The sequence below is a fragment of the Diadema antillarum genome, unplaced genomic scaffold (assembly GCF_040938485.1).
Source record: "Diadema antillarum isolate AM-2024a unplaced genomic scaffold, OU_Dant_1.0 scf00000069, whole genome shotgun sequence".
In the NCBI taxonomy this organism is placed as follows: Eukaryota; Metazoa; Echinodermata; class Echinoidea; order Diadematoida; family Diadematidae; genus Diadema; species Diadema antillarum.
In genome coordinates this window covers 3,803,340-3,830,922 of record NW_027270958.1, presented here as the reverse complement: position 1 = coordinate 3,830,922, position 27,583 = coordinate 3,803,340, and the positions used below count along the sequence as shown (strand labels likewise).

The 27,583-nt window shown below is 37.9% G+C and overlaps 2 protein-coding genes across 2 annotated transcripts; one reads left to right on the top strand and one right to left on the bottom strand.

Annotated features, from left to right (window-relative positions):
- The first annotated feature begins 264 nt into the window (after nucleotides 1-264).
- LOC139716718 (ATP synthase-coupling factor 6, mitochondrial-like) lies at nucleotides 265-7,436 on the top strand. The gene is made up of 3 exons (XM_071628248.1): nucleotides 265-442; nucleotides 1,226-1,353; nucleotides 7,240-7,436. The coding sequence occupies exons 1-3, from the start codon at nucleotides 273-275 to the stop codon at nucleotides 7,434-7,436; spliced, it is 495 nt and encodes a 164-aa protein (XP_071484349.1). The 5' UTR covers nucleotides 265-272.
- A 5,667-nt stretch (nucleotides 7,437-13,103) lies between these two features.
- Nucleotides 13,104-27,200, bottom strand: LOC139716764 (DDB1- and CUL4-associated factor 8-like). The gene is made up of 9 exons (XM_071628297.1): nucleotides 26,319-27,200; nucleotides 23,461-23,601; nucleotides 22,499-22,593; nucleotides 21,129-21,236; nucleotides 19,303-19,436; nucleotides 17,453-17,560; nucleotides 15,961-16,211; nucleotides 14,398-14,514; nucleotides 13,104-13,423 (listed from the first exon to the last, which is right to left on the bottom strand). The coding sequence occupies exons 1-9, from the start codon at nucleotides 27,144-27,146 to the stop codon at nucleotides 13,334-13,336; spliced, it is 1,872 nt and encodes a 623-aa protein (XP_071484398.1). The 5' UTR covers nucleotides 27,147-27,200; the 3' UTR covers nucleotides 13,104-13,333.
- Between the last annotated feature and the right edge of the window lie 383 nt (nucleotides 27,201-27,583).

The window sequence follows — 27,583 nt, the reverse complement described above, 5'->3', positions numbered from 1 at the left end:
CTTTGGAGTATACTCTCCAACAGTTTCTACACAGTAAAAAAAGGGGGGGGGGGGGGAAGAATGTGGCAAACATTAGCTTTCATATGTGTACATAAGTTGTACAGCATGGCCAGATGGAGAAACTTCATCACCGTTTCATTGTCTGTTGTGGATGCTCTATGGACCATCTACAATGTACAATTGTAACTGACTCAATGTATCATTACTGTACATGTTTACATGTTACATCTGAATCATTCTGATGATCTTGTACTCTGCAGATTACAGCCAGCATGCTTCAGCAGGTGCTAAGACTAGGGCCCCAGGCCAGGCCAGCGCTGACTGTCATCGTCAGGCGGAACCTTGGCGCAAGCTCCGTCCTCCTCGCAAAGGCTAAAGCACCATCAGATCCCGTGCAGAAGTTGTTTGTAGACAAGATCAGGGAATATGGCAACAAGAAGAAGTAAGAGCATGACCGACTAGGCAGGCTGTTATCACTTTTGTTTGAGAAGTTGCAATTTTTCATGTAATGTCTAGAGGTACAATCTGTGCATACCAGTCATCTGTGTGAAGTGAGAAAACATTTTGTGGCATTTTACAAAAAAAAAGAAGAAAATATATAATGCCATTGAATGTGTCTATATTAACTGCAAAGGGAAATACTGTACAAGTGGTCATGAAAGAAAAAACACCAGGGGTAGATAGCCAATTAAGTGGATATTTTGATTGTCATTAAAGGGGATGGCTAGTAACTGATCAGTGGGAATCAGTGGGAATGCTGGAGGGTGATTGTTCCAATCCTTGTGGGATTCATTTAAGAGTACAATATATCTCTTGTTGTGTGAAAATTATTTGCTTCAGAATGGTCTCATATTCAAGTAATGTGCAATTTTAGTGCTTCCAGGTTAGCGTGCCTGGTCAGTGACGGGGCATTAATCTGCACATTACTTGAATATGAGACCGTTCTGAAGCAAATAATTTTCACACAACAGTAGATATATAGTGTACTCTTAAATGAATCCCACAAGGATTGGAACAATCATCCCTCAGCATTCCCACTTATTCCCACTGATCGGTTACTAGCCATCCCCTTTAAACCCATACGCTTACATTATGTACCTTTAAAAAGTGCTGATAACATACAGTAATGTTTAGATCACGCTTTAAAAAAAAAGAAAAAGGAAAATCACAGTGCATTCAAACTACACTCTTCCCTCAACCCCCCCCCCCCCCCCTTTCTCTGTAGGGCTGCTGGGGGCAAACTGGTAGACTCAAACCCCGAGATCGAGAAGGACATGGCAGCAGAACAGTCCAAGCTTGCCAAGATGTTTGGAGGAGGAGACATGACAGCATTTCCCACATTTCAATTTAAAGGTAAGACAACGGAGTGCCTTACTAAACTAATGTCACCAGTTTAGGCCAAGCTCTGAAAGGGAAAACCTACCTGGGATTTTGTGTTTTGTTTGTTTGGGATTTCTGTGATGTGTCCAAATTCTATGCTTTCGTGATTCAGTAATAAGATTTGTTCTTGTATAAGAACAACAATTGCTTTGTGTCAATAGCCCAAATTAATTTCCTGTAACAATGATTAAATACTTTATTGGTCCATTGGCAAATTGTAAGATTACTTATGGAGTAGGCAAAGTGTCCGTGAGTACTGATAATTGGCAAAAGCCAATTAGTAATTGTGAAATTATGATTTTTTTTTTTTTTTTTTCGTGCAAGTATGTTGTTGTCAGCTATTTTAAAGGGTGTGTACAGTTCTGGTTAAGGTGAGGATTTAGCTTTTAGCGTTTTGCAAGATATTCAGAAACCACTCTATGAGATGTCAAAGAGCATGCAATTCTGAGGGGTATCAAAAGTTTATTTGACGAAAATGGATGAAATGGCTGAGATATCCAAAAATAAAGTGAAACAAAGAGATCCTAATAAAAGCGTGGCCTGTCGCCTTTTATTAATCACTTTTTTGGATATTTCAGACATTTGAAAACCAAATTTCATCAAATAAACGTAGAATCCTTCTTAAAATTACATGCTCTTTCATATTTTATAAGAGGTTTCTCATTATCTCACTCGTGAATGTTCAAAACATGAATGCCCACCTCAACCAGTACTGTACAGTCCCTTTTTTATTAATCTACATCTTCCCATTAAAAAGGAAGTCCAGACTCCAGAGGAACCAATACTTTTCTTTTGTATATACTTGTATTGAAATGTTGTTGTACCTGAACATATAAAGAATGACAAACATAGAGCAGATAACGCTGGGACCTGAATTCATACACTGTACTTTAATAATTCTATTAAACCAGATGTTCGTTGTAACCATTTTCATTTCATGTGGAGTGCACTGTATTACACGTAGCTATGCTTGGAATCCAAGTAGCAGGCGATACTTCATGCTATATTAAGCAAGGCTTGGCCAAGCTTTTGCTGTCACAAAGATTATTTACCAGTAGTACTGGTATTCTAAAATGGTACAATTTTTCCAACTCAAGTGCATGCTTCACTTTCTTTTAGTTGGCTCTATCTATATATGACCTGCATGATTTTTGTTTTGTTTTGTTTTTGTTTTTTCAATGTGTGAGGGGGAAAAAAAGCATATATATGGTAATGACCTGTTTTTGCTTTTTCTACCTCCACAGAAATCGACTTCTCAGCGGAAGAGAAGAAATGAAACTGCAACCATGTACAGATGAACAAGCTAGGGGGAATCATCACCGCCCATGGGCTGTGAAGACTGCAACACCGCAATATCAATTTTTTTTCATAACAACACCATTACTGTCCTTTTGCCAGATATATCGGTCATTTGGCATTGCCCACAATCAGAAAATTGAAGGCCAACCCGAACCATACCCAAGGAGGGAGGGGTTTATGCGGATATCACTTCCTTGATTGCCTGCAAGAAAAAAAGTTGTTAGATACAATTGGTATAGAGTGATGACATGGCATTTAGACTTTTCTTTTCATTTTTGAAATTTTCCCCTCCCACTTGTGCAAATTCATTTGCACTTCTAGGATCTTCTTGGAAGAAACCTTTGATATTGTAAATTTGGGGAAGTCTTGCTGTGTAGATGTTATACGACATAATAACATATGATGTATGTTATATGATCCAATTCATAGTTAATAAATATTTTATTAACTGACAGCAAAGTTTGCCTTGCTATAATTCACTGTACTCTGGTGTTGTCATGTATTGAATGTGAGCTGGTCAAGAATCTTTGAGAGATGGATGAATGCAGCACAGTGCAATCCCATTATAACAAACACGGTTATAGCAAAATCCCGATTACAAGGAAGTAAAAGTTCAGATCTCGACATTATCTGCTCTATGCTTTTTATTTCTCATTTCTTGGCTTATTTTGAAATTTCAATATAATGAATGAAAACTGCTGGTCCCGAGGACTTCTTTATAATGGGAGTCCACTGTATACATTGTATATATATATATATATATATATATATATATATATATAGTTATAAGAAGAAAGAGTCTCAAGTACGCCATGGATCCAACGAGAAGTTTTTTATTACAAAATTTTCGGTCTGCCTCAGACCTTCGTCAGTGTAAAGACTATGATTGTCTTTACACTGACGAAGGTCTGAGGCAGACCGAAAATTTTGTAATAAAAAACTTCTCGTTGGATCCATGGCGTACTTGAGACTCTTTCTTCTTATAATTACAACATTCGAAATCCAACACCAGGAAAGTTCCAAGATATATATATATATATATCTTTTTTTTTCCCTTCCTGCTCGAGGTTGCTTGAGACAATAATACAACTGATAGTATACAAATGATGCACAGGATAGAGTGTGTTAGTGAAGGTGCGGCGCGCTCGAGAGTATTGACAATGGTGCGACATGCACGAGGCGCAGCCGAGTGCATGTTTGCAACCGTTGTCAATACTCGAGAGTGAGCCGCACCTTCACTAACGCCACGAAATAATCCTGTGCATCATTTGTTTTATAAAATGGGTCGAAAACTAACAGCATTATTCACGTACCTTTGTGGGTCAATACCAGTCAGCTACATGTGGCACTCGCTCAAAAGTCAAGATGTCCGAAGATGTTCGTCCCAAACATTTACGCACGTCGCACTCGGAAATCCCGCACATAAGCACTGTACGTACGTATAAGAGTATACGTACACCACGTGTTATGCACAAGAAAGGCCGCCGGCTGTTGTGGCAGCCCGAACTAGAAGTTGTTTACAGGATTGACATAGCGTATAGTAGCGCGTGACGCACTTGTAACAACTGATTGAGTGCGCACTGCTAGTGTAAACATTGTGACGTACGTCAGGCCCCGGCCGTGCATTTACTAAGAAATTAATGCACGCACACGTGACTCATTTCAGCGCTTCCAATTGGCTACATTCTTGAACCCATTTTATAATAGATGGTATGCATGAACACTGGAAGATGATTGGCCGTAATGTAGTCAGTACAGTGTGGATTAGAATCATATTATTGCAGCAGTGTCATAACATCCAGAATCATAGCAGCTGCCAAGGCTAAAATAAAGTGAGGTGTATACAGCAACATAAAACAAATGTTGCCTCGTGTATCATTATAAGATAACATTCAACAGTCCCCTTCGTAGTTCAGTTATATTTTCCGCTCATGACTAATTAATTTTCCCTTGTAATGCTGTGCCTGCAGGGAAAATATAATCACTTTGGAAACTATACGCCCGTTGAAATTTCAAGTTATGTATTATGTCTGAAGAGGCAACATTATTTTGTTTAAACCGTGCCATAGTCATGCATTTTACTCATTTGATGATGTACTGTACTCAAAATCAGATGAAGTTTGAAAGGGGTGAATGTTGGTGGCTGGTTAGTCTGTTGCAGAACCTTGTACAAGTTAACTGCTTCCATAGTACAGTGCACTCCCATTATAACGAGCACCATGATAACAGAATACTGGTTATAAAGAAATTGACATTTGTTCTGTTGAAACGAAATTTACCTGTAATAGGTAATGAAAGAAAACTGCCAGTTTCGAGGACTTTGTTATATAAAAAGGGAGTCCACTGTATGCATGTTTCATACATGGTATCAGTGGCAGCGATAGAATGTAGATAAGGGACATATAGTGGACTCCCTTTGTGAAGTACTGTAGTCCTTGAGTGGAACGAAATAACTGAACAGGCAAACAAAATACATGGAGTGGACAATGTTGTGGCCTAAATTTTTACTTCTTAGTAACTGCAATTTTGTTATGTAACATTGTGTTCATTACAACAGGAGTGCACTGTATATGTGAAGGACATGATGTTTGTGTTTGTCATACTAAGGGGGTGTTACAAGAAAGTTGTAATCATTGCAACTCCCCAAAATGTATTGCAAATCCTGCAATTGATTGCAAATTTGCAATATATATTTGCAATTGATTGCAACTTGACTTAATGGTATTCATGCTTTAGATACTATTGTTGCTGAAAAGTAGGCAAAGAGATCTGTCAGTTGCCAATAGCTTTGGCAATTCACATGAGGGAGTGTGTATTACTATAGGTAGAAGTTTTAAATCCATATCTGCGCAAAAAAAAAAAAATAAGTAAATAAATAAAACAATAAATGTCCAATTCCCCTCCCCCCAACATCAACTAAACCTCCATGAGAAATAAAGTATGCAGCTCCACATGACATCAAGCATACAGTACATATGTACACTGTATTGGGGTGTGTGCTTGCATGGATTAATGAGTCATAGACACATATGACAACCAAAACCAACAGATGTAAAGCAAAAATTTCTATCAATTTTATTGATCTAAATTCCACATCAAAACACAGAAGATTCCCTAGAAAATAATACAGTCGTATATTTTCTCATTACAAATGCATATTCTTGCAACAGTCCATGTACAGCCTAAACAGTCCAACTAGCATTATGTAACAAAAATGTGAATAAAAACTCCATACTTTTTTAGCAATTGTCAGAGTTCATAACTTGAGTGGAGAAAATTAAAAGGAACAAACGAACAGTGTGGGCCCGTGTCCAGTGGAGAAACTACACCCTACACAGTGTCCCTAGAAAATCAAAGGACTGAATTAAGACTATAAATTATGTATTGATAGTGAAAACTTTCTGAAAGTGACAGAAAAGAAGGTCAAATGTCAGATGCAAGATACAATATCAGAAAATGTCTACATGGCTTCAAAAATATAACCTCTTTGCCTCTAGCTATTCCAACATGAAGATGAATTCTGATATGAGAATTTTCAGGCTGCCTATGTGCACCCAGTCTTGAATTTTTGTTCTGTTTCTCTGTCTCATTTTAGAATGAGATTTCCAACAAATGTACATCAGAAATTCTCAATCTTGTCACATCTCTATTAGGTATGTTACGTATATAATATATATATATTTATATTATGTACAACTCCCATGTGCATCTTTGGGTTACACAAAAGCTGACCTTGCATTATGTGAGGCTGATAGGACAGCAGCTAAAATTTTTTGCATGTGAAGTATTCAATATCTAACCATTAAGAAAAAATGAAAATAGAGTGCAGTAGAGGTGAATTTAGACAAATGGCCTGGGTTTACCATTCAAAACGCAGATTTGTTTTACTTGTTCATTGTAAAAAGCTTACAGGGAATGAAAGCAAAACAAAACTAAACACAGAAAATGAGTTCTGTGACACATCTCTGACAACAAATCCAACCATTTTCTGACTTTCAATGCCTACTGTAAAACGAGGAATGTTCGCGTGCATTTTAATTTCGCGAATTTCGCGAGGGCCAAGATTCGCGAAATTAAAATGCATGTGAAATTTCTTCTCTACACTATATGCATTGAATGCTAGTGGCAATTCGAGAAAATTTCTTGCCGCGAAAAAGGCCGTCGGCTCCAATTCGCAAAAAATTTTGTGCCGCGAATATATCATGTTTTACAGTATTTACCAAGGCTTGAAATTATTGTCTTGCCTGTTGTTTATTCTATTAAATTTAAATACACATTAATTGCGTGGGCAAAACTTGGCCTCAGCAAGTGCCTCTAAATCTCCCTTATACATTTCATTTAAAGAAAAAATGGTCAGTAGTGGAGACATCACAAAGCTCATGTTGCACCATGTGTTTGTATTTTCAACATAACAATCTCAACAAAATACATACATACACATTGTACATGTATATCACCTATATAAAAAGAAAAAAGAGGTTATTTTTCCAGAACTACTCTGAGTGTATATAATGCAAGCTGTTTTCTATATCTTTATGTACAAAAATATACCTTGAACAGCTGCTTTGCCAGCAATGCCAATTAACAAGAGAGAATGGATGAAGAAAGTTGACCAAGTTCAACTCCATACTGAGCTGAATCTTCACATGTGGACCATGCAGCGAAAGCTGGACAGCTGCAGTCCAGTAAGACTGGATGCTAGTGCTGTCCATCTTGAAGTGAACAAATACATGAACAAGACTGCCAACCATGAATGAAAGTTTGGAGTGAGGAAGGGGAAGGGGAGGGAGATGGTGTGAAAGGGGAGAGAGATGGTGTGAAAGGGGTCGCCCCCCCCCCCTTTTTTTTGCAAGGTAGAAAATTTTGACAATACAGGGTATTACATAAGGTGCAATCTGGTGAAGAAGTGAATGGTCATGAATTCAACATTGTACACGTAAGAAGGTATGCCTACAGGAAAATCTTGAAATTTCGGCTTCAGTGTATCAAACATTTAAAATATCACAGATTTGGGAAAGTTTCTCTTATTTTCTAATTTTGAGTTCAGCATGAGAATTCTAGGTTTTTATCAGAGTGAGACAGCTAGGATTAGGTAAATTGTGCAAGTCTCTCACTGATGGCATTCATTCATAGTTGGAAGCCCTGTGAATATGGTGACACATACCACAGAATAGGGGTCTTAACCCGTTGAGGACGAGTGCCAAGTATATACTTGGGCAAGTGTCTATGGGAAATGTGTGTTGTAGCAAAATCAAACCGTCCTCAATGGGATAAACAATCATGTACATCACATGTGTCTTTAAAATATGGATCCCAATCTTCACAAACTGAAGTTGCGGCAGTTTCAACTGAAAAACTGCTGCTGAGCTTATCAATCCCCTGTAATACATGTACATAATAATCAACACTTATCAATGTACAAACCACACTTATCTATGCTCAGGGATACATGTGCTGTGGCAGGGTTTGAACCCCAGTCCGTATCGCTAAAAGCATAGCACATGAACCACTAGACCCATAATCACACCTTATTCCTTTCTGCACAGCAAATCACTCTGCTGACCGATGGTAGTGATCAGTGACCTTTGCTGCTATTAGGCTACCTCAACCTCTTGACAAGAACAGTAATTTCTTCTCCATAAAATCAAGAGTTTGCACACAAAATGGGCTTTGCACCATTTTCAAAAAGTCAATCATCACACAGAGCAACATAAAAACTTTCAAGTGATACCTGATTTGTGACACATAATGGTATATTCTGAAGTTACTATTAAAATGTCTCAGATTTTCTTAGTATTCTCCCTATTTTTTGTAACTTTAATCACAAAATATGATATCTCAACTTTTAGAAGAATGGAGAGAAGTCATTTTGCATTCAAACTTTTCAAATTGTGTTTTAAAAGCGCATGAGAGAGATACGTACGACTCCATGAGAATGATAACCAGTCCCAGAAAAAGAATTCCAGTATAAAGCCTTCTCGGCAGAGTGAGTGGTCAGCCTTACGGACAGTGAACTCTACCAAACACTTTGTCCCTTCTACAGTGTGCAATGTACCATAACAGAATCAAGCAACATTCATTTAGATTGGAGTTGATTACCTGGTATTAAACATGGAAGCACGTCCTAAACATTGAATTATGTTGCTTGGCGACAAGAAGAAAGAAAACTTTCAAAAAATCTAGGGCAGCCAACACACCTCCATTTATACATGATGCATCTATTCTAAGCGTACATGAACTTTCCTGTATCTTGTTATATAACTCTTTGCGTAATACAGGTCTATTGAGTCTAGCATTTATATTGCACATTAATTTCTATTTCTGTGTACCGTATAAGCTGTTATTTTCATACATAGATATTTTCACAAATGCGGTCACAGTTATTTTTCTGAGATGTTGTTTTTGCTAACTGATGTACTGACGCTATGGTAAATGCATTATTACCCTCGCACAAAGCGACATTTTCGCATGTTGTTAAATTTGCGATCCTACTGTGGTTCACGAAATTCACAAAAAATAACAGCTTATACAGTATGGATCGATTCTTCACAGTGGGATGTGATGCCAAGTATAATAGACACAGACCCTTTGGGGAGAATTTGCACAAAGTAGTTAGCATGAACAGCATATCAGCAAATGTGAGACCGAGTAGAATAGGGATTACCACATCAAAACTGAATGAAACAAAGTAAAGGAAACGGAAAACAAAACAAAAACAAAAACATGACACCTAGCCGTAACCATAACAATCAGCAAGTCATCCAAACATGTTGTGTCATGACATTTGCTCCTACAAACAACAGTTGCTTCAGTCTTATATCCTCCAAGGACTTGCTGTAAGGGTTAGGGTTGTGATAGAGTTTTTTTGGTATGGTTTGATGTGAGGATTGGGATTATGGTTAGGTTTAAATATTTGTAGGTAGAATTTCTGTTTGGCTTTATAGCGTGAAGATATTCCGTAGGAGTACTTGTCGCAGGAGCACATGTCATGGAACCAAATGTGGTGCTACATGTTCATTATAGGAACCTTAAAAAAAATCATAATAAGTAGCTGAAAGTCATAGTACACAGCATTTAACTTGGGAACATTGAATATCTTGTCATACTACAGCCAAAATGTCATAAATGCAATGACAGGGACAAGTTTTAATGCACAGAGTCCACCCAATATCTATCAATCCATGCTATGGACACTATACTCTACCAAAAGTTAACCAATAAAAAATATAGAGATAAGAGAACATGATTCCTTAGTATGAAATAGCTTGTTATGATTTTTCATAATTTCCTCCTTAATTGTTTTGTCTTGTTTTTGTTTTGTTTTTGTTCACAAGATTAAAGATTTCCTAGAAGTTGATATCATTGCAATGTCATGTGGGGGGGGGGGGGGGGGGGGGGGAGGAATTTTGGGTCCTGTTACAGCGCTGAATTAGATGACCTCCTGACAAACAAACTTTTCAGAACTAGCATAAAACTCGTCTAATATCTCCCAAACCTTTCATTCACCTGCTGCAAAAATACTGCCACTTTTATATAAAAAAAAAAAAATAAAAAATAACATACAAAGAATAAACATTGAATACAAAAGTTTCTCCTTCAGGTGCATATCCTGCCATTAAATTTATGTTTGACTATTGCACTGGAACGCACAATGTCATAGATTTCAGACCCTTGGCACCCAGAATATTTCTTGCAGTGTTGACCTCTAGTCCCAAAAGAAGGCAGCAAGTTTCACGTTTCAATTGCAGACTAATTTACGCGGAAAGATAACACAGGGATGACAAAAAACAGGCAAAGCAACACACACTATAATGAAAACATGCAAACACATACACTTGCATGCATGTGCTGTCACTGGCGGCTTGGTGAGTTTCAGGAAAGGGGATTGAGCCCCTGACGGTCTAGTTACTGGAGGGTTACACTCGAATGTTTGTTGTATGGATGTGAGGTACTAGCAAAGATAACATCTGTGAACAAGGACCAACTCTTTCTACTATAGAACAGTTTAAGGAGTGCTTGCAAGCTCTCCTTGACCTAAAATTCCAGTATCATCGAGTCGAGTACACTTTTTGTATTACACACTGCCACAAACATTTTTTTGTGTCTGCCCCACACAAGAAAATGTATAACTATATAATGTACTGCATACGCCATATATTTCGCGAGTCTAAATTTTCGCTAATCAGTAATTCCCGAACAATTTCCCTGGTGACTGAATTCTCGATTGTAGAGTCCTGCACTGAACGGAGAAATTTACATGCGTATGTCATCAACATCGGGTTAAGAGTCAATATTTTTGCGTGTTTTTAATTTCGCAATAGCACCCGACCATGAAATTCGCAAAATATTGGGCGTATACAGAACCTATCTTCACCATATCAGCATCTTATGCCATAACCTCAATCCTAAAGCTTGAAAGACAAGCTCTCAGTGCCATCATTAAAAAAGAAGAGTATCATTCTTTACCAAAGATGTGATTAATTCAGTGGTGCCTTACAATGTAAACTGAAATCCACACTTCAATGTTTACAGCAGTTTAATTTTGTTTGTTATTTTTCATTTCTCAAAAATTTTAAGCCAACATTTTAATGTTATCATTATATTACAGGAGTCCCTCAGTTTTTGTCATCTGTCTCAAAATAATTTAATGTTTTTTTGAAGTTTCAACATGTAACAATCTAGAACAGATTTTATAGAGAGGCCCCCCAAAGTTATAACCAAGGCATCAGCTGATTTCCGTTTAACGGCAAGATGAAAAGTTACAACTGAGATCTGATAAATTATTTCCAAGTATATAAATATTTTTTTGTCTTGTCTTGTCTTGCAATAAGTACTAGTCTATTGTTTGTGACTTGCATTTTTCATAAGAAAGATTTGTGAGAAGTCCACAAGGACCTAACAAAAAAGCAACAACAAATTTGACACGACAAAGGGTATGTCATTTATTTTATATTTCTGCTATATGAATACCAAATAAAAATGAGGTTTGCAAAAAAAAAAACAACAACAACAAACAAAAAAAAAAATAAATAAAACAAAAACAAAAGGAAACTGTATACTGTGCACTGCAACAAGATTGTTAACCTTTTGTCTGGTTTTGTTCCGTTTTTCGTCTGAAACTGACGTTTTGTGAATCTTTGAGCTTCCACTACTTAACAATACTGCTGAACAGCTTTCCTTCCTGTCATTTGGCATGCATTTAGGTTTTCACACCAACAAAAGGACAAATTCGATAATGAGTTCAACAATCCCTAATCATGTCAAACCTTGACCAAATGAAAGAGTCATGCATTACTGTATGTCAACCATGCAGTGCTTGTATCATTTTGTACAAGTGAACTTAAGACACCAACTCAAAGGTTTATACAGGGAAGGGCAAATTCTTGGGTTCTAATGGACCCAAACCCAACAGCTGCATTTCCAAACTGAGCTACAACACAAAGCATACACACAGAAATAAAAAGAATCAGATAGGGTTTTTACTCCCTATCGATTCTATGTCCTCACATGATTAAGAAATTAAAGTGAAAAGAAAAAAATCCTGATTCAAGCTACAACAATGTCTTGCCCTTCAAGACTTTTTCGACAAATTACAGCACGAATCAGGCTAACTGCTGCTTAACTTGTTCTGACTGAAAAGGAAATACAAGGCTAACCTCAAGCAAGCATATTATACAAAAAAAAGACAAAACATTCTGAACATAGACAGCGCTACCTAGCGATGTACACTTTTAATACAGTAATGTGAGGTGGTGTCAACACATCGAAATAATTTCTGCCAAAAAGGAAACTCTTCACGATGATCAAACTCCCCTGTTACACACACAATCAAAGTGTTTGTATGCAGGAGAAATGAACCATATTTCTCGTAATCACTCAAGGCCAGTCTCTTTCGAATGACTGCAAAATGTTGTCTTACACAGACATTGGCTCAATGATTTGTTATATCATTCCAGCACTGTTGACCTTGTTGCACATTCCATCTTGTCATTTGAGCCATTTCATCTATGCAGCTAGCTTGGCTGCCTTTCAAATCCAACATCGTGTTAGCCAGGCTTCAAGACTTTTACACATTTCTCCACAGCACCCTGGCTGATAGGACTGCACAGGAACTCCATGAGCATTGGGTATTCCATAACTGTGTGGTCTGTGACCAAGACTACCTGCTAGCCGCTAGCTTCAAAGTACTGTAACCCTTTCAAATCCATGATCACAAAATGCCATTGATATCATGTATTAACAGGATGTCAATGATAATGAGGGAGTTACTTTGTATGCTGACTCATCTGCAGGCAAGCCTTATAACCGTGAAGATTAAAGCGATACAGGCAGACATTTCGCAAGGCAAACTTAATAACTCAGATGCTTTTCACAGTTCTATTGACAAATGCTCTGCCACCATACATGTAGCCTTTATTCTCCTATTACTTTCAAAAAATAATGGACATACAGCATCGGATGAACAGATTGCAGGGTGCCAGATTTTTATAGATGACAGCAAAATACATATGATGATGTCAATATCTAACTCAGTCATGCTTTGTAACGGACACCGCAATGGACCCGTTGTCACAGGTGAGGCGTGCAGTAGCATGCAAGTCGAAAAACTCGCCAAGCAAGAGAAAGCGTGAAGCGGTGGAGCAGACAGCGGTCACTACGACGTCGCACACTGGGCGGTGGGAAGATCCTCAGAGTCCGTAGAGTCTGTGTCGCTGTCGCTGTCCAGTTCGCCAGCCTCTCTTGCCTGCACGAGAAAAATAGATCAAAACTTACATAGATCTGACAGAAAGAGGTTTGTGAGATCTTTCTTCTTTATCAAAAGACACATATTTGTAGGACATAAATCTTTCTTCTGTTTCCTCTATGTGTTTGTTTGCTTGTTTGTTTTTAGTACATGGGGTAACCACACCATTGAATATCACTAATATTACGCACACAGTCAATGCACTCGATATATGACTGCACACACAGAGCGTGCAGTCATCCAAATCGTAATATATGGCAGAGGTTAGCATATTGTTGTTTTTAACACACGTATCTACGGGGAAAATGTAAATTCAAAGATCATGAAATGACAAGACTCAATAAAAGTGATATTGAAGTTAGGATCTACCCAAAAATTACACCAAATTAGAAACTGAGAATTTCACAATACACTGTATGTACAACGGAATGTCTACTATCTAAATTATCTGAAAATCTCAAAAGAAAAAAAAAAATTACCAAAAATCTGGATCACCCTAAACCATGAGGTACACGTAGTCTTTCCATAATCTACAGAATTAGTGGAAGACACCACATAGTGATAACTTTTTGTGAATACCGTATCACATAAAGGTCTGGTATTCATACTGATCAACATTGTACATTTTGCAGACTCATGATATAGGTGTGTAGGATAGTTTGTGTTGCCAATTTTGTTAAATATGAAACCATACTGTCTATGGGGATCGGCCTAGAAAGGTCAATGGCCTATCGCTGCTCCCCTCCACACTCGCCAATCATCCTGAGTCACAAAATTTGATTTTCATATGCATTATCATGGTAATGATTGTTTGTTGTTGTTGCTGCTTTTTTTTGTATGCACAATTTGTAATGCTTACATGAAATTACATTTATTTGTTTTCTTTCTTTTTTTATGAGATGTGGAAAATAAAACTTGACTCTTGAAACTTGAAACTTGATCTGTCACAGCCAGTGGAGGTTCATGTACCGTACCTGACGTCTAGCCCTGTGCCTCAGGTGAGCCATCAGGAACCTCAGCATGGCGTTGTCCTCAAACTCCGGTCCTCGCAGTCTCTCCTCCTCCCTCTCCCTGCGATTCGTCATCATCACCTGTAGAGGGCAGTGTTCATGGGCGTAAACAGAGATTCATGTTTTGGTTTGGATGTTCTGAAGTTGCCCAAGGCAGTGCTCAAGCTCGCCTGACACAGAAACATGTCGTGTCTGCACATTTGTTCCTCTTTTATAATATACTTATACTAATTATACCAAATAGGCTCAGCAGCAAATCAAATACTCCTCATCTCTAGGACTGTGCCATTATAATTACCCCCAGCATTTTAGCAAGAACACACTGCTCAATTTGGGTTAAGAGGGGCATCAAGAGTTAAGATCTTCACCCAAATTCCTCTGTATCCAGGTGAGAACAAATGTCTGTTGAGAACATCTTTGAGATTTGAACATATTTTGAACACTTCGCTTTGCAAATTTTTGTAGGAGAGTAGAATGTAATTCATATCCTCTAGAAGCACAGCTACAATTTTGTAGCTTTGGTATTATGACACAAATGTACAGTCATGGCATGATTATATGTGAAATAATGTAGACTCATGTCTGAACAATGTAAAAACAAACTGGCAATAAAAAAACACAAAAAAGTGTTGCTAACATGTCTGCCTTGCAAGCAAGAGCTCATGTCTGTCAGATAGCAAGTTCAATTCAATAACAATGTCTCAGTGAACCAGAATACAAGATTGTAGCAACAAGACGTTTCTTGCCACATTAGTTTCTTCAAACTCCAGGGAGAAGCAAGTTTCATACTACTGTATCTCGTGTGGTTTTAAACCGTTTTTTTTTTTTTGGTACACTTTAATACTGTATAAAGTTTAACTTGCACAAGAGATTAAAACTGGGATGGCATGAACAGAATGACGTGCACATAGTTTTGCTTTGTTTTTGTTTATTCTGTCTGTGATTTCACATTTGAGAGTCACAACTCAATACAGGAAAAATACCACTCCACATTTTTCCCTTGCAGAAAGGAGGATGAGAGCCCAGTGAATGTGTTTATCAGTTTTTGAGACACAAGTGACAGATACTATACCCTTGTGGATTACCCTAGATTACTGGAAAAGTGAAAAGATCTAGTTAAATAATAATCATTTCTGGTCAGTTTTTCTGTTCGCGTTTGTTACATAATCAAAATGCTGCATCACTTCGGTGATCCCTCGCATTTATCCCTAAGTTGAATTATCCTTCGGGTTTATGCCAGGTTCAAGTGTGTACGTGTGTGTCACACACACACACTGCCATAGCTTCTGACCATTCGAGCATTGAGAATTTAGGGTTTCTGGGACAAACACTGAATTAGGGCTTTCTATAGCTCAGTCTGTAGAGCACTGGGCTAGCATCCGGAGGTCTCAGGTTCAAATCCTGATGGAATCCCTTTTCCTTTGCTCAATTTTCCACTAATAAAAGATCTAATTGTATCAACAATGGTATTATGCCATGTGTGTCAAATAAAAGACAAAAAGGTACAACTGTATATGTCTCACTAACCTTCTTGAGACCATCAAGTTCCGTTGGCTGCTTGGCTGTAGGTAGCCACACCTTCACCTCATGGTCCAGCCCACTGGTTGCCAGGCAAGCCACCGAGGGGTGTGGCTCTAAGCAGTTGACCACGCCCCCTACGTCGCCCTGCATGTACTGGAGCACCTTCTCACTCTCCTTCTCCCACAGGAAGATGTTGCCGCAGTCGCTGCCGGATACGATGAACTCACTCTTGGGACCGTAGAAGTTCACACCCTTGACTACACACGCAAATACACACACAGAGAACATGATGGATGATACATGACTGCGCCAAAAGATGAAATATTGATGATACATAACTAAATGCACAAATACATACTGACAAATAATGAATGACTATTAAAGGACAAGTTCACCTTCATAAACATAAGGATTGAGAGAATGTAGCAATATTAGTAGAACACATCATTGAAAGCTTGAGGAAAATCGGACAATCCGTTCAAAAGTTATGAATTTTTGAAGTTTTTGTGCAGTAACCGCTGGATGAGAAGACTACTGCAGTGTGTGAATAACTTAGATGTCACATGCGTACAACAATATAAGGAAAATATAAAGAGAATTTCACAAAATTTCATCTTTTGAAAAAAGTACACATTCGTCCGACTTGTTACCGACAAATGTTATGGGTAATATTATTCCCCCTGCCTTTAGAAAGAGGCAAGTCAAGTGCTCTTTTATTATGCGAAAAAAGTGAAAAATATGTTGAATTTTCTTTACATTTTCTTTAAACTGTTGTACGCATATGACTCACAAGTTGTAGTAGTCTCCTCATCCAGCGGTTCCAACACAAAAATTTTAAAAATTCATAACTTTTGCATCGATTGTCCAATTTTCCTCAAACTTGCACTGATGTGTTCTACTAATATTGTTGCATTCTCTCAATCTTTATGTTTATGAAGGTGAACTTGTCCTTTAAAAGTAGATCATGAAATACCAAAGCACAAATAAGCAAACAGATTCAGGAACTGGTTTATGAATGCACAAAATCAATTTGAATAAATAAATGAATAGATAAATGAAAAATAGAAGAATAAATTAGCTAGACTGAGTCAATACAACAACAGCAACTTATGTCTCATTTCTGATGTGATTTACTGCTACCGTACCTCATTGTAAATACGCATGTCTTTGTGGCTTTCTTTTTCCATACTTTCACTGTGTTCTGCCACACTTTTTGGGAAACAGCAAGTATGTACTTTTAGTTAGAGTTCTTTATAGTAGATTTTCATGATATAGGTTAGCTTCAACATGCATAAAAAATAAGGAACTACAAAGATGAATATGGAACGGATGAGCATCAAACTGCAGTAAAAGCTGTTATTTGGTGTACAGATATTTTTTTATGAATGAGGTCAAAGCCATTTTTGCAAATTGTCAAAGTTGCTGCCCAACAGTAATTTGTGACATTGGTATTAACTAAATCCTTGAAATATTACAGCTTTGACTGATTCACACCTACCTGTAGCGTTATTGCGGTGTCCCTTGTAGGAGTGGATGAAGTCAGCTCCGTCGCTATGGGAACTGTCAAACAGGTAGATGTCTTCATCGTTGTAGCTGGCAAGGATTTCTGGGAGGTGGAAGAAGGAACAGAAGTAGTAAAATGGAGGAATGAATTCTTTCAGATAATACTGAAACAACCTGAAGAATGGACTTTTTAATATGTTATAACCACATCATACAGTATGTGACCCTGCACCTCAAAACAAACAAAAAGTCGCCAGACATGAATTTTTAGTTAAGACCATATTCTGAAAGAGCAGACTTTAAGCTTTAAAATGATGTATAACTCAAATCAAATGGACTCTCCTAACCTATTTAAATATTGGAAAGAAAGCAAAAACTCAGGAAAAGTGTGAACTGAGAAAAGAGGCTCTGAAGTACAGTGTCTATTCAAGCGCTTAATCTTTACCAAACTGTGCTGGCTGTGCGGTGAATGGGACAAAAAACAGGAAGTAAACCACCACAGTAACAACAATGAAGGAATTATCTGATTAAACTGAAATTAAGCATGCCTCATTAACACATTCTGCCCATAATTGATGCCACCTTTCAAAGCAGTAGCAATATCCTTTCAAAAGTTATTAGAGTTGAAAGTGAAGAGTGTGGAAAAGGTTTTTCAGAAAAGAAAAAAGGGATTCTAAAGACACACCAAATCACACTATTCTACCAAAAATGTTGGACATAAACTGCTAAAAAAACACACTTTCCTGCCCGTTTTATGATACAAAATTTTAGCATAATGTAAAAGAAGACCCGCTCTTTCAGAAAATATGAAAAAGTCAAGTTTGGCTAGGTTGACCCATTTCACTTATTTTCAGTCCTCCCGCAAAATCAGTGTGTGCGACTTTATGTTTGGTTTGAGGTGCACGGTCACATATGCTCTATTGCTACTTCTGTTTGTACCCTCATGCCCAAAGAGGACTTTGATAGAACTATAAATGCAAATAAACTGTCAGAAAGTTTCCAAGGCTAATTAGTATCTCTTTTATTTTAGTCACATGGTACAAGGTTGTCATCAGGAAGGAAATTGAAAGTCCTACTCTCACTCTCTCCCTCTATTAAAAGTAGCATTAAAGGGATAGTACAGTATTGGTGGAGATGAGAATTGGGCTTTTATCTTTTTGCGAGATACCAAGAAAACACTTATGATATAGTACAGAGCATACCATTTTAAGAGGAATTCAAAGTAAAACAAAGCAATTGTAATAAAGTGTGTGTCCCACACTTTATTAGAATCGCTCTTTTTTGGATATCTCAGCCATTTCAAAACCAATTTTAATGAAATAAACGTTGAATTCCTCATAGAATTACTTGCTCTTTCATATTTCATAAAAGGTTTCTCATTATCTCACCAAAAAATGTTAGAAACCTGAAATTAGGTCTCAACCAAAACTGTACAATCCCTTTAACCATAATTTGCAAAATATCAAGGGACATAAGAAGACAATCAAATATAACTTGAATCAAATACTGTGTGATTTGAACATAATGCAACATCTTTCAGATTTGCTATGAAGTGTTATCTAAAAATGACAAAAAATGGCCTGCACATATCAAAATAACATGGGGAAAATCAAAGAACAGTTCTGTTGAACTTGATGGCAGCACGAGCTAACAGTGAATCATTTTTCTGTGTTTTAGCATGGTATGATACCACCTTTCAATATGAGACTGCACTGTACTTAGGAGGGTTTGCCAAAGATCTAAAGGCCAAGTATTCTATGGACACAAGAAAGTGTGTGTGTGTGTGTGTGTGGGGGGGGGGGGGGGGACGGATGGATTGAATGCATGGACAATAGGTGATCTTACCCTGGCCATTGTATGAGTAGACACAGCATGTCACATTGGCCTTCAGTCGCTCATTGTCGACAAGGTGATGCGGACAAAACTTCTTCACTACATCACTCTCTGAACCATCCGTGATCTTCCGTTTGTCGTAGACTCTGAGGGAAGTAAAAACAATATCATTATCGAATAACTGTCAACTAAACCCCTGCTGCACTCTCTTAGCCAATTGGCATAACTCTGGAGAGTTTCCTTCCATATCTGGAAACTAGTAAAGTGTCATTGAATAAAATTATCTAATCACCCTAATCCCTATTGTGTCACCATGTCTTTCCTGTTGGACTACTTAAGGCTCAAAGCTATACCTGAGTGAGCTTGCTATTAAACTTTACAACTAAGTCAAGTTTAGATAGATTAGGCCTACTGCATGCTGATAAAAAAGGTTGGCAAGCCAATCTAAATGCCTTGACAAATAAAGAGGAACTAGATTTAGAGACAGAAAATGATCAAGATGACAGAGAGATACATCATTCGTTGTAGGTTATATACATATACTAGTATTACAACTAGAAATGTCGCTAAGGCGACTGCTATGCCTCCGCCATAATGCATGATTCTCCTAATAGGTCTATAGTACATGTGGACAATGTATAATTACATTTTCACAATATTGGCAAAATGTTGAAATTACATGTTTGTCACAAATGTGTTGAATGTTCACCTTCCTTTACCTAGGTTTAATTAGATGAAAAGGAGAGCATGTATTTGGGGATTCAAGGACTTTAACTTGACTTTGACCCATTCATAAGTGTATGAATACTGTAATTTTCAAGGTATGGAGAAAAAGTGTAATTTCTGTATTGAAAAGTACACTGTTACCATTTTCTTTTGGCCTTTGACCCTAAAATTCATAGGATAATCACTGTCAGGCAGAACATGCATAAATATGTAGTAAGTTTCAAGATAACTTGAGCAACTTCTGAGATATGGAGAAAAAAGTTAGTTCAGCACTTTCCCTTGATCTTTGACCTTTTGACCTTTGAGGCAAACCCCCTCCCCCCCCCCCAAAAAAAAAAAAAGAGAAAAAGAATATTTCCAGATAATCTAGGTTATACATGCATACACCAAGTGTTAAAAAAAAAAAAAAAATTGCTGGCATTACATAAATACATGTATGAGGGAAATAGTAAAAATTTGAAGTGTTGCACTTGACCTTTGACCCCTGACCTTTGACCTATGAACCCTACATTCTCTAGATAATAACTGCCAGTCAGTACGTGTATATATACTATGTTCCATGAAGATACCTTGAACAATTTCCAAGGTACGGAGAAAAAAGCGAAGTTTTAATATTCTAACTTGACCTTTTGACCTTTGACCTTTGACCTCATGACCCAAAACTTTGACCAGAGAATTTTAATTGGGTAATACATGTATACACTAAGTTTCAAGAAAATATCTTCAGGTATTGCATAGATATGGAGGAAATAGTGAAAATTTACGTATTTGACCTTGACCTTTTGACCTTTGACCTTGACCATGTGCACCCAAAAGTTGATAGGCACAACTTCATCCCCTTATACACATACATGCCAAGTTTCATTAGGATACCTTAAAAGGTTTTGATAGTTACCCTGTCCACAAAATTTATTACGGACGGACGGACGGACAACCCGAAAACATAATGCCTCCGGCACCACTTCGTGGCGGAGGCATAAAAACAGCAACATACTCAAAAGGAACAGTACAGTACGGGCTTCATTTAAACTGCAGCAGAGCTCTTCTCTCTAGCCTTCCATTATGTAACAGCGCCCTCTAACTTCTAGGTCTTTAACTATGAATCCACTCACCTCACAAAGTGGTCCCTCCCTCCAACGATGAACTCGTTGACGTTGGATGGATTGACATAGATGGTGTATAAGGCAACCTTCTTGTCATCTTCCTTCACCAGCATCAGCCTGGAATGCGCCAGAGGGTTGGTGGTTGCAGACAGGTGCGTTGTATTCAGGAAAGAACAGAATAACATGTACACATAGATGGAGTATTAGATGATACGAGACACAGGTGCACAAATAACATTAAACAGAATCCAAACATGAGACAGCAAGTGCACATGAATATAGGAAAACCATTAATCAATATGCACAGCCAAATTGATTTATTTTGTAGGAGTATAAATTAGCCTATGGGAATTCTTTATCACATTTTAACTCCTTATATGTCACTTTCACACGCCCAACTCAGTCGATGGCGTGCCAACTTCGCATATTTTGCTCAAACGCACAAACTCGCCCAGACAGACAAATGAATGAACAGACAGACCAGCAATGAACGTGTACAATGAACATGTTTCTCTGGATTCCATTCCTGTCACATGAAGCTTGCATTTTACGTGGTGATTGACTAGCAAGCGATGTACCCTGCTGGATTTGCATGCAGATTCTTAGTTTCTGTCACTGCTTTGCGTGCAAAAGTCATGCCTTTGCAGTAATGTAGTTACTAGTCATTTGAAAGAAAAAGGATCATAGATTTGTCATAAAAATAACATTAAAGGGATCGTATAGTTTTGGTTGAGACCTAATTTCAGGTTTCTAACTTTTTTTGGTGAGATAATCAGAAACTTCTTATGAAATATGAAAGAGCATGTAATTCTATGAGGAATTCAATGTTTATTTGATGAAAATTGGTTTTGAAATGTCTGAGATATCAAAATAGAGCGATTCTACTAAAGTGTGGGACCCACACTTTATCACGATCGCTTTGTTTTACTTTGTTTTTGGATGTTTCAGTCATTCCAAACCCGATTTTCATCAAATAAACTTTGAATTCCTCTTAAAATGGTATGCTCTGTACTATATAATAAGTGTTTTCTTGGTATCTCGCACAAATTTAAAAGCCCAATTCTCATCTCCACCAATACTGTACTATTCCTTTAAAGCAAAGCTTGGCATTTTATCTGCAACTTTGCTGCCTTTATGTCAAGCTTAACAGAAATCTATGAAAGTTGAATAAATTTTAAAAACAGAATGTTTTCTCAAAGCAAGACTTTGTTGGTATCTCAGAATAGCTTGGCACACAGGGGTTTCCACTATGGCACGTAAAGAGTTAATCTGAAGCATCTTTTGTTGTTGTTGTTGTTGTTGTTGTTATTGTTTTTGTTGTTGTTGTTGTTTTTTTATTTTAGTTTAAACGGTTTTAGAAGATTGAAGATCAAACTTACTTGCTTGGCTTGGGCTCTCTAAGGTCAATATTGTATACAGCTGCATCCTCTCCACATGACATAAACACAACAGGACTATCAGGCTCCAAACCAAGCTGCAGAAACAGAATCATATCATTCATATTTTCATCATGTTGTTATTTTCATTTATTTTTATCATACAAATGTACTATTGTTCATATTTGTATCAAATTGTTCATGTACACAGGTTACATGTATTTATATATCTTTCATACTTAACTTTTCTGTGATTGATACTTCTGCATCTCATGAAATCTCTCAGGAAAACACAACATCAAAGATACAGATAAAAATGCAGTACAAGGTTTAACTTTACAAACATCTCAGCTACAATTGTAGATTACTATGCATGTAAATCATCAAATCTGTTGAAAAATCAAAGATAAATGACTCTGAACAAGAGCTTAACAAAGGAGACTGAGCAAATACATCCAAACTGGGACACTGAATGATAAAGTACACTGTATATTTCAAGATTTGATGCTCAATGCTGTGCCGTGCGTGCATAAGGACGAAGTCATTCAATCAAAGAATCTTTTATGTCTGAAATTGAATAAGAATAGACATTTCTAAAACTCAATGATGTGCAAAGCTTGAGTAGGCATGACAAAAATGCATGTGTGATCAAGTCTAACACACACCCTTGTAATCAAAAATAGATCCTCCACACGCTACACTGACACATATTCGCATTGCAACATGAGAAATTTGTTTAGTCCCACAATACACGAAAACCATTTGTTATCATACTAGTGCATATTCTTCTTGTTTAGCTACAATGTACATTACAATCCCTTACACTTGTGACAACCCCCTTAATCCACTTCATCAAGTGAATAGATCTTTACTATACTGGGAAATCCCCTTCACTAGATGCTATTGTCATGTGTTATTTAAATGGCTCCTATTATTAGAATTACAAAGTTCTACATGTACTATACTTTGTGTGCTGCCCCCTTGTGCTGGATGATCTTCTTTGTCTCCTTGCAGACCCCAGTGGACGACAGCTCGGCCACCCGAACTTGACCGTCCCGGGCACAGCTGACCAGTGTTGCATCACCGCTGCATGGCATGAACTTTGCCTGTAAGGCCACAAAGAGATGTGTGAAACATACATTACATACATTTAGTTTACTACAATGACATGACTTACATTGTACAGAACTACAATGTACACTTGTACTTCTTGATACAATATGTACAAGGTACAGTGATTTCTACATCATGGTGATGTAACATGATTATAACAAAACAATTTTGAACAGTGTCCTGTTACAGGCTGATGGAGACATGCATATTTAACTGTTTTCTCCTCAAATCAGCCTACCTCTCTTTCTAAGCAGGGTAAGAATGGTCAGAACCCTATCAAGCCTTGTCAGGATTAGTACACTGTAACACATTAAACCTAGAAAATTAATGTCCTAAATGGGCCAAGAGTATTAGTGTAAATCTGCTTGATACACACTGCACTGCCAGATGCTCCCCAAAGCAAAAGAGTTCCTTTTGATCCTTTCCATGTAATCCTGAAAGTTATGGTACTGAAGTATGTACCAACTTCCTGACTCTAGTATGTTTTTACTTAGAACTGCAGACTGTCAGCTTCACGATATGAATCATAAATCCCACTTACAGTATGGTTGTTACAATTGTACAATGGAAACTGAACAAAAGCTATCAGCTCAACAAATTAAGTCTTGAATAAATCAGTTTCAAGTCTTAACAGGATCAAACTTGAAAGACAATAAATATTAAAAGACAAGGCATCAATTGAACCAATTGCAACATGCTTCTTAAAAAAATGAATAAGAAAAAAATGTTAGATCATTAAAGCTGCACATGACATTCAGACAGGTAGCACTAACAATTTTGGATGATATCCAACTTCCAATTAAAGGAAATTTCAAGGTCATATTCTTCACTTCTTCATACTTTCTGCATCTTTATCATGCAGTAAAATGGATACACTAAATGAAGATGTCCAGTCCTGTAGGTAAAGACAGCACTGCAACACGGCACTTTATGAGTTTTTGATGAAACTGGCTTCTACGCCCAGTTTTTATAAACGAAAGTTAATGATGCATTGCTCACTCAGATGCTTTTATGAAACTATGCACACACACAGTCAAAGAATCTCGACTAGAGTTGACCGTTACTGATAAGTGTCACATGCTTCAATGCACATATTTCCTGACTGATACTATATACAGTATTTGTCGTTTTAAATGTACCCTGGTGGGCAAAGAATGAATTGGGCCACAACCATGAAGAACAATACATGCTACCCGGTCTTTAAAGGACAAGTTCACCTTCATAGACATGTGGGTTGAGTGAATGCAGCAATATTAGTAGAACACATCAATGAGAGTTTGAGGAAAATCGGACAATCCGTTCAAAAGTTATGAATTTTTGAAGTATCTGCTCAGTCACGGCTGGATGAGAAGACTACTATAGCTTGTGATGTCATATGAGCACAACTATACAAAGAAAGTATAAAGAAAATTCAAGATATTCTCACTTTTCTCACATAATAAACTAACACTCGACTTCTCTCTTTCAGAAGTCAGGGGGAATAATATTACCCCTAACATAAGTCAGTAACAAGTCGAAGAATTGTACACTTAATTCAAAAAGTCAACTTTTGTGAAATTCTCTTTTTATTTTCCTTATATCGTTGTACGCATGTGACATCATACACTGTAGTAGTCTTCTCCTCCAGCAGTGATTGCACAGATATCTTAAAAATTCATAACTTTTGAACGGATTATCGGATTTTCACCAAACTTTCAATGATGTGTTCTACTAACATTGTTGCCTTCACTCAATCCACATGTATATGAAGGTGAACTTGTCCTTTAAAGTTTACACCTTGAGAACATGAACCTGCAAACCAGACAGAATCATAATCACAATATGACTGGAGCCAACAGGCTGTTGGAAGTCTTAAGATTTTCTGATTTAGAATCTGCAAGTACACTGTATGGCAATGCTGTGCAATGCAGATGGAGTGACTGAGTGTATTCGATTCCGAGACATTACATGTGCCCCAGAGCCCGTCACTAAGCAAGCCTTGACTGACAGTATCTAAGAAACAAAACGAACATGAGGGCTTGAAAGGGACTGGCGTGTATGCTGAATTCCCCTGATGGTGAGTGAGTAGGTGAAACTTAGGTGCCTACTTTTTGTCTTCATGACATTAAAGGGTGTGTACAATTCTGGTTGAGGTGAAGATTTAGCTTAACATTTTGCGAGATATTCAGAAACCACTCTATGAGATGTCAAAGAGCATGCAATTCTAAGGGGTATCAATTATTTGATGAAAATAGGTTTTGAAATGGCTGATATATCGAAAAACAAGGTGAAACAATGAGATCCTAATAAAAGGCGTGGCCTGTCGCCTTATACAATTACTCTTTTGGATATCTCAGCCATTTGAAAACCAATTTTCATCAAATAAACGTTGAATCCTTCTTAAAATTACATGCTCTTTCATATTTCACTAGAGGTTTCTCATTATCTCACTTAGGAATGTTCAAAACATGAATCCCCATCTCAACCAGTACTGTACAGTCCCTTTAATTTGCTATCATGTCCATAATATAACTTCCTCATTTACCACAAGCAAAATTCTCATTGCAAATATCAGAACTCTTGAAAGAAGAGTCAATCTCACTCTTCAAAGAAAAAAGAAAAAGAAAAACACAATACCGGTACCCAAAATAAACATAAAAGCTTGAAAAGGACATAAGGGTACATCTTTAAATTTCAAGACCTTTTGAAAGTCTAAGTATTATTTCCTCACTTGAAACACATTGCTGCGGTGGCCACTTTCAAAGACGAGCCTTGGCTTCTTATGGGCCCAGTCCCACAGTACGATCTCCAGGTCATCACTACCGCTGGCTAGGAGGTCTCCCGAGGGGTTGAAATGAAGTGTGTTGACACAACCTGCATGGTGCTTCAGCTCGCAATACTTCTCTAATCTCTGAACGAAAGGCACGCTGCCCATGAACCTCTCACAGAAGGGGAGCGAGCACCGCTGAAAGCGTCCCAGCTCGCGGGCACGGATCTCGTGCAGCGCCCGCGACGTCGGCGTGGGCAGCTTGCGGCTCAGGAGTTCGTTCTCCAGGTCGCTGGAGATTTCATGATCACTGTCGAGCTTGCCCTCCTCCTCCTCGTCCTCCTGATTGGAGTCAGTTTCTGAGTCACTGCTCTCACTTTGTGAGCTCCTCGTCTTATCATCTTTCTCCGCCTCCTCATCTCCTTCGTGTCTCGAGGATTCAACTTTGTCATTTTCTGTCCTGTTTGACGTTGCAGCTCCCACTTCCTTCTCCTCCTCCTCCTCCTCCTCACTCCGCTCATCTTTCTTATTAGCATCACCTCCATCACTGGGCGTCTCCATGGCAACAGCATCTGCCTCATTTTCAGCGCGGCCCGGTCTACTTGAGTGGACGTCATTTGTTGTATTGCTGCTCGATTTTGCTTCTTGGGCGGTGTCCTGCTCCTCCACCTGCGGCCTCTTGGCAATCTCCGGACGGTCTGTGTGATTGGTTGGCTTTTGTGATGCATCGCCATGATTGGTAGACTCTAACGGCACATCCATCTTGTCTTCTGTAGCTGCATCCTCTGCCATCTTGATGGACGTATGATAACTAGCTGGGAGTACCTTGGGTTAGACCAGTCCTGCAGATCTAAACCTTTTATAGGGTATACACACAAAAAAAAAAAAGTTGTGTCATTACAATGGGCCAATCTATAAAATGTCAGGGAACAATCTACCAGGTATGCAAGGTACTGGTAAGAGTGCAGTGGATAAATAGGGATGTAAATGAAAGAAAGATATTATTCAGAGGGGTGAAGGTTCAGATGCAAGTTTCTTCACTTTGACTCCCTCCACAAACTAAATTTGTTAAGATCGCAACTGCTGATCTGTAAATTAACAAACATGTCAATTTGTAGAGGGAGACAAAGTGAAGAAACTCGCATCTGAAATAGGGATTTAGTTTGTAACGTGTGATTGTTTTTGTGCTATTTGGTTTGCATTCTTTTTTCACCATTTTTTAATGATTT

Coding starts and splice junctions, on each gene's coding strand:
- LOC139716718 (XM_071628248.1), top strand. CDS start 273: ATGCTTCAGCAGGTGCTAAGACTAGGGCCCCAGGCCAGGCCAGCGCTG. Junction 443..1,225: donor GAATATGGCAACAAGAAGAA/GTAAGAGCATGA, acceptor CTTTCTCTGTAG/GGCTGCTGGGGGCAAACTGG. Junction 1,354..7,239: donor TCCCACATTTCAATTTAAAG/GTAAGACAACGG, acceptor TACCTTGAACAG/CTGCTTTGCCAGCAATGCCA.
- LOC139716764 (XM_071628297.1), bottom strand. CDS start 27,146: ATGGCAGAGGATGCAGCTACAGAAGACAAGATGGATGTGCCGTTAGAG. Junction 17,561..19,302: donor CTACTCATACAATGGCCAGG/GTAAGATCACCT, acceptor TCCACCTCCCAG/AAATCCTTGCCAGCTACAAC. Junction 13,424..14,397: donor GGCACAGGGCTAGACGTCAG/GTACGGTACATG, acceptor TTTCTCGTGCAG/GCAAGAGAGGCTGGCGAACT.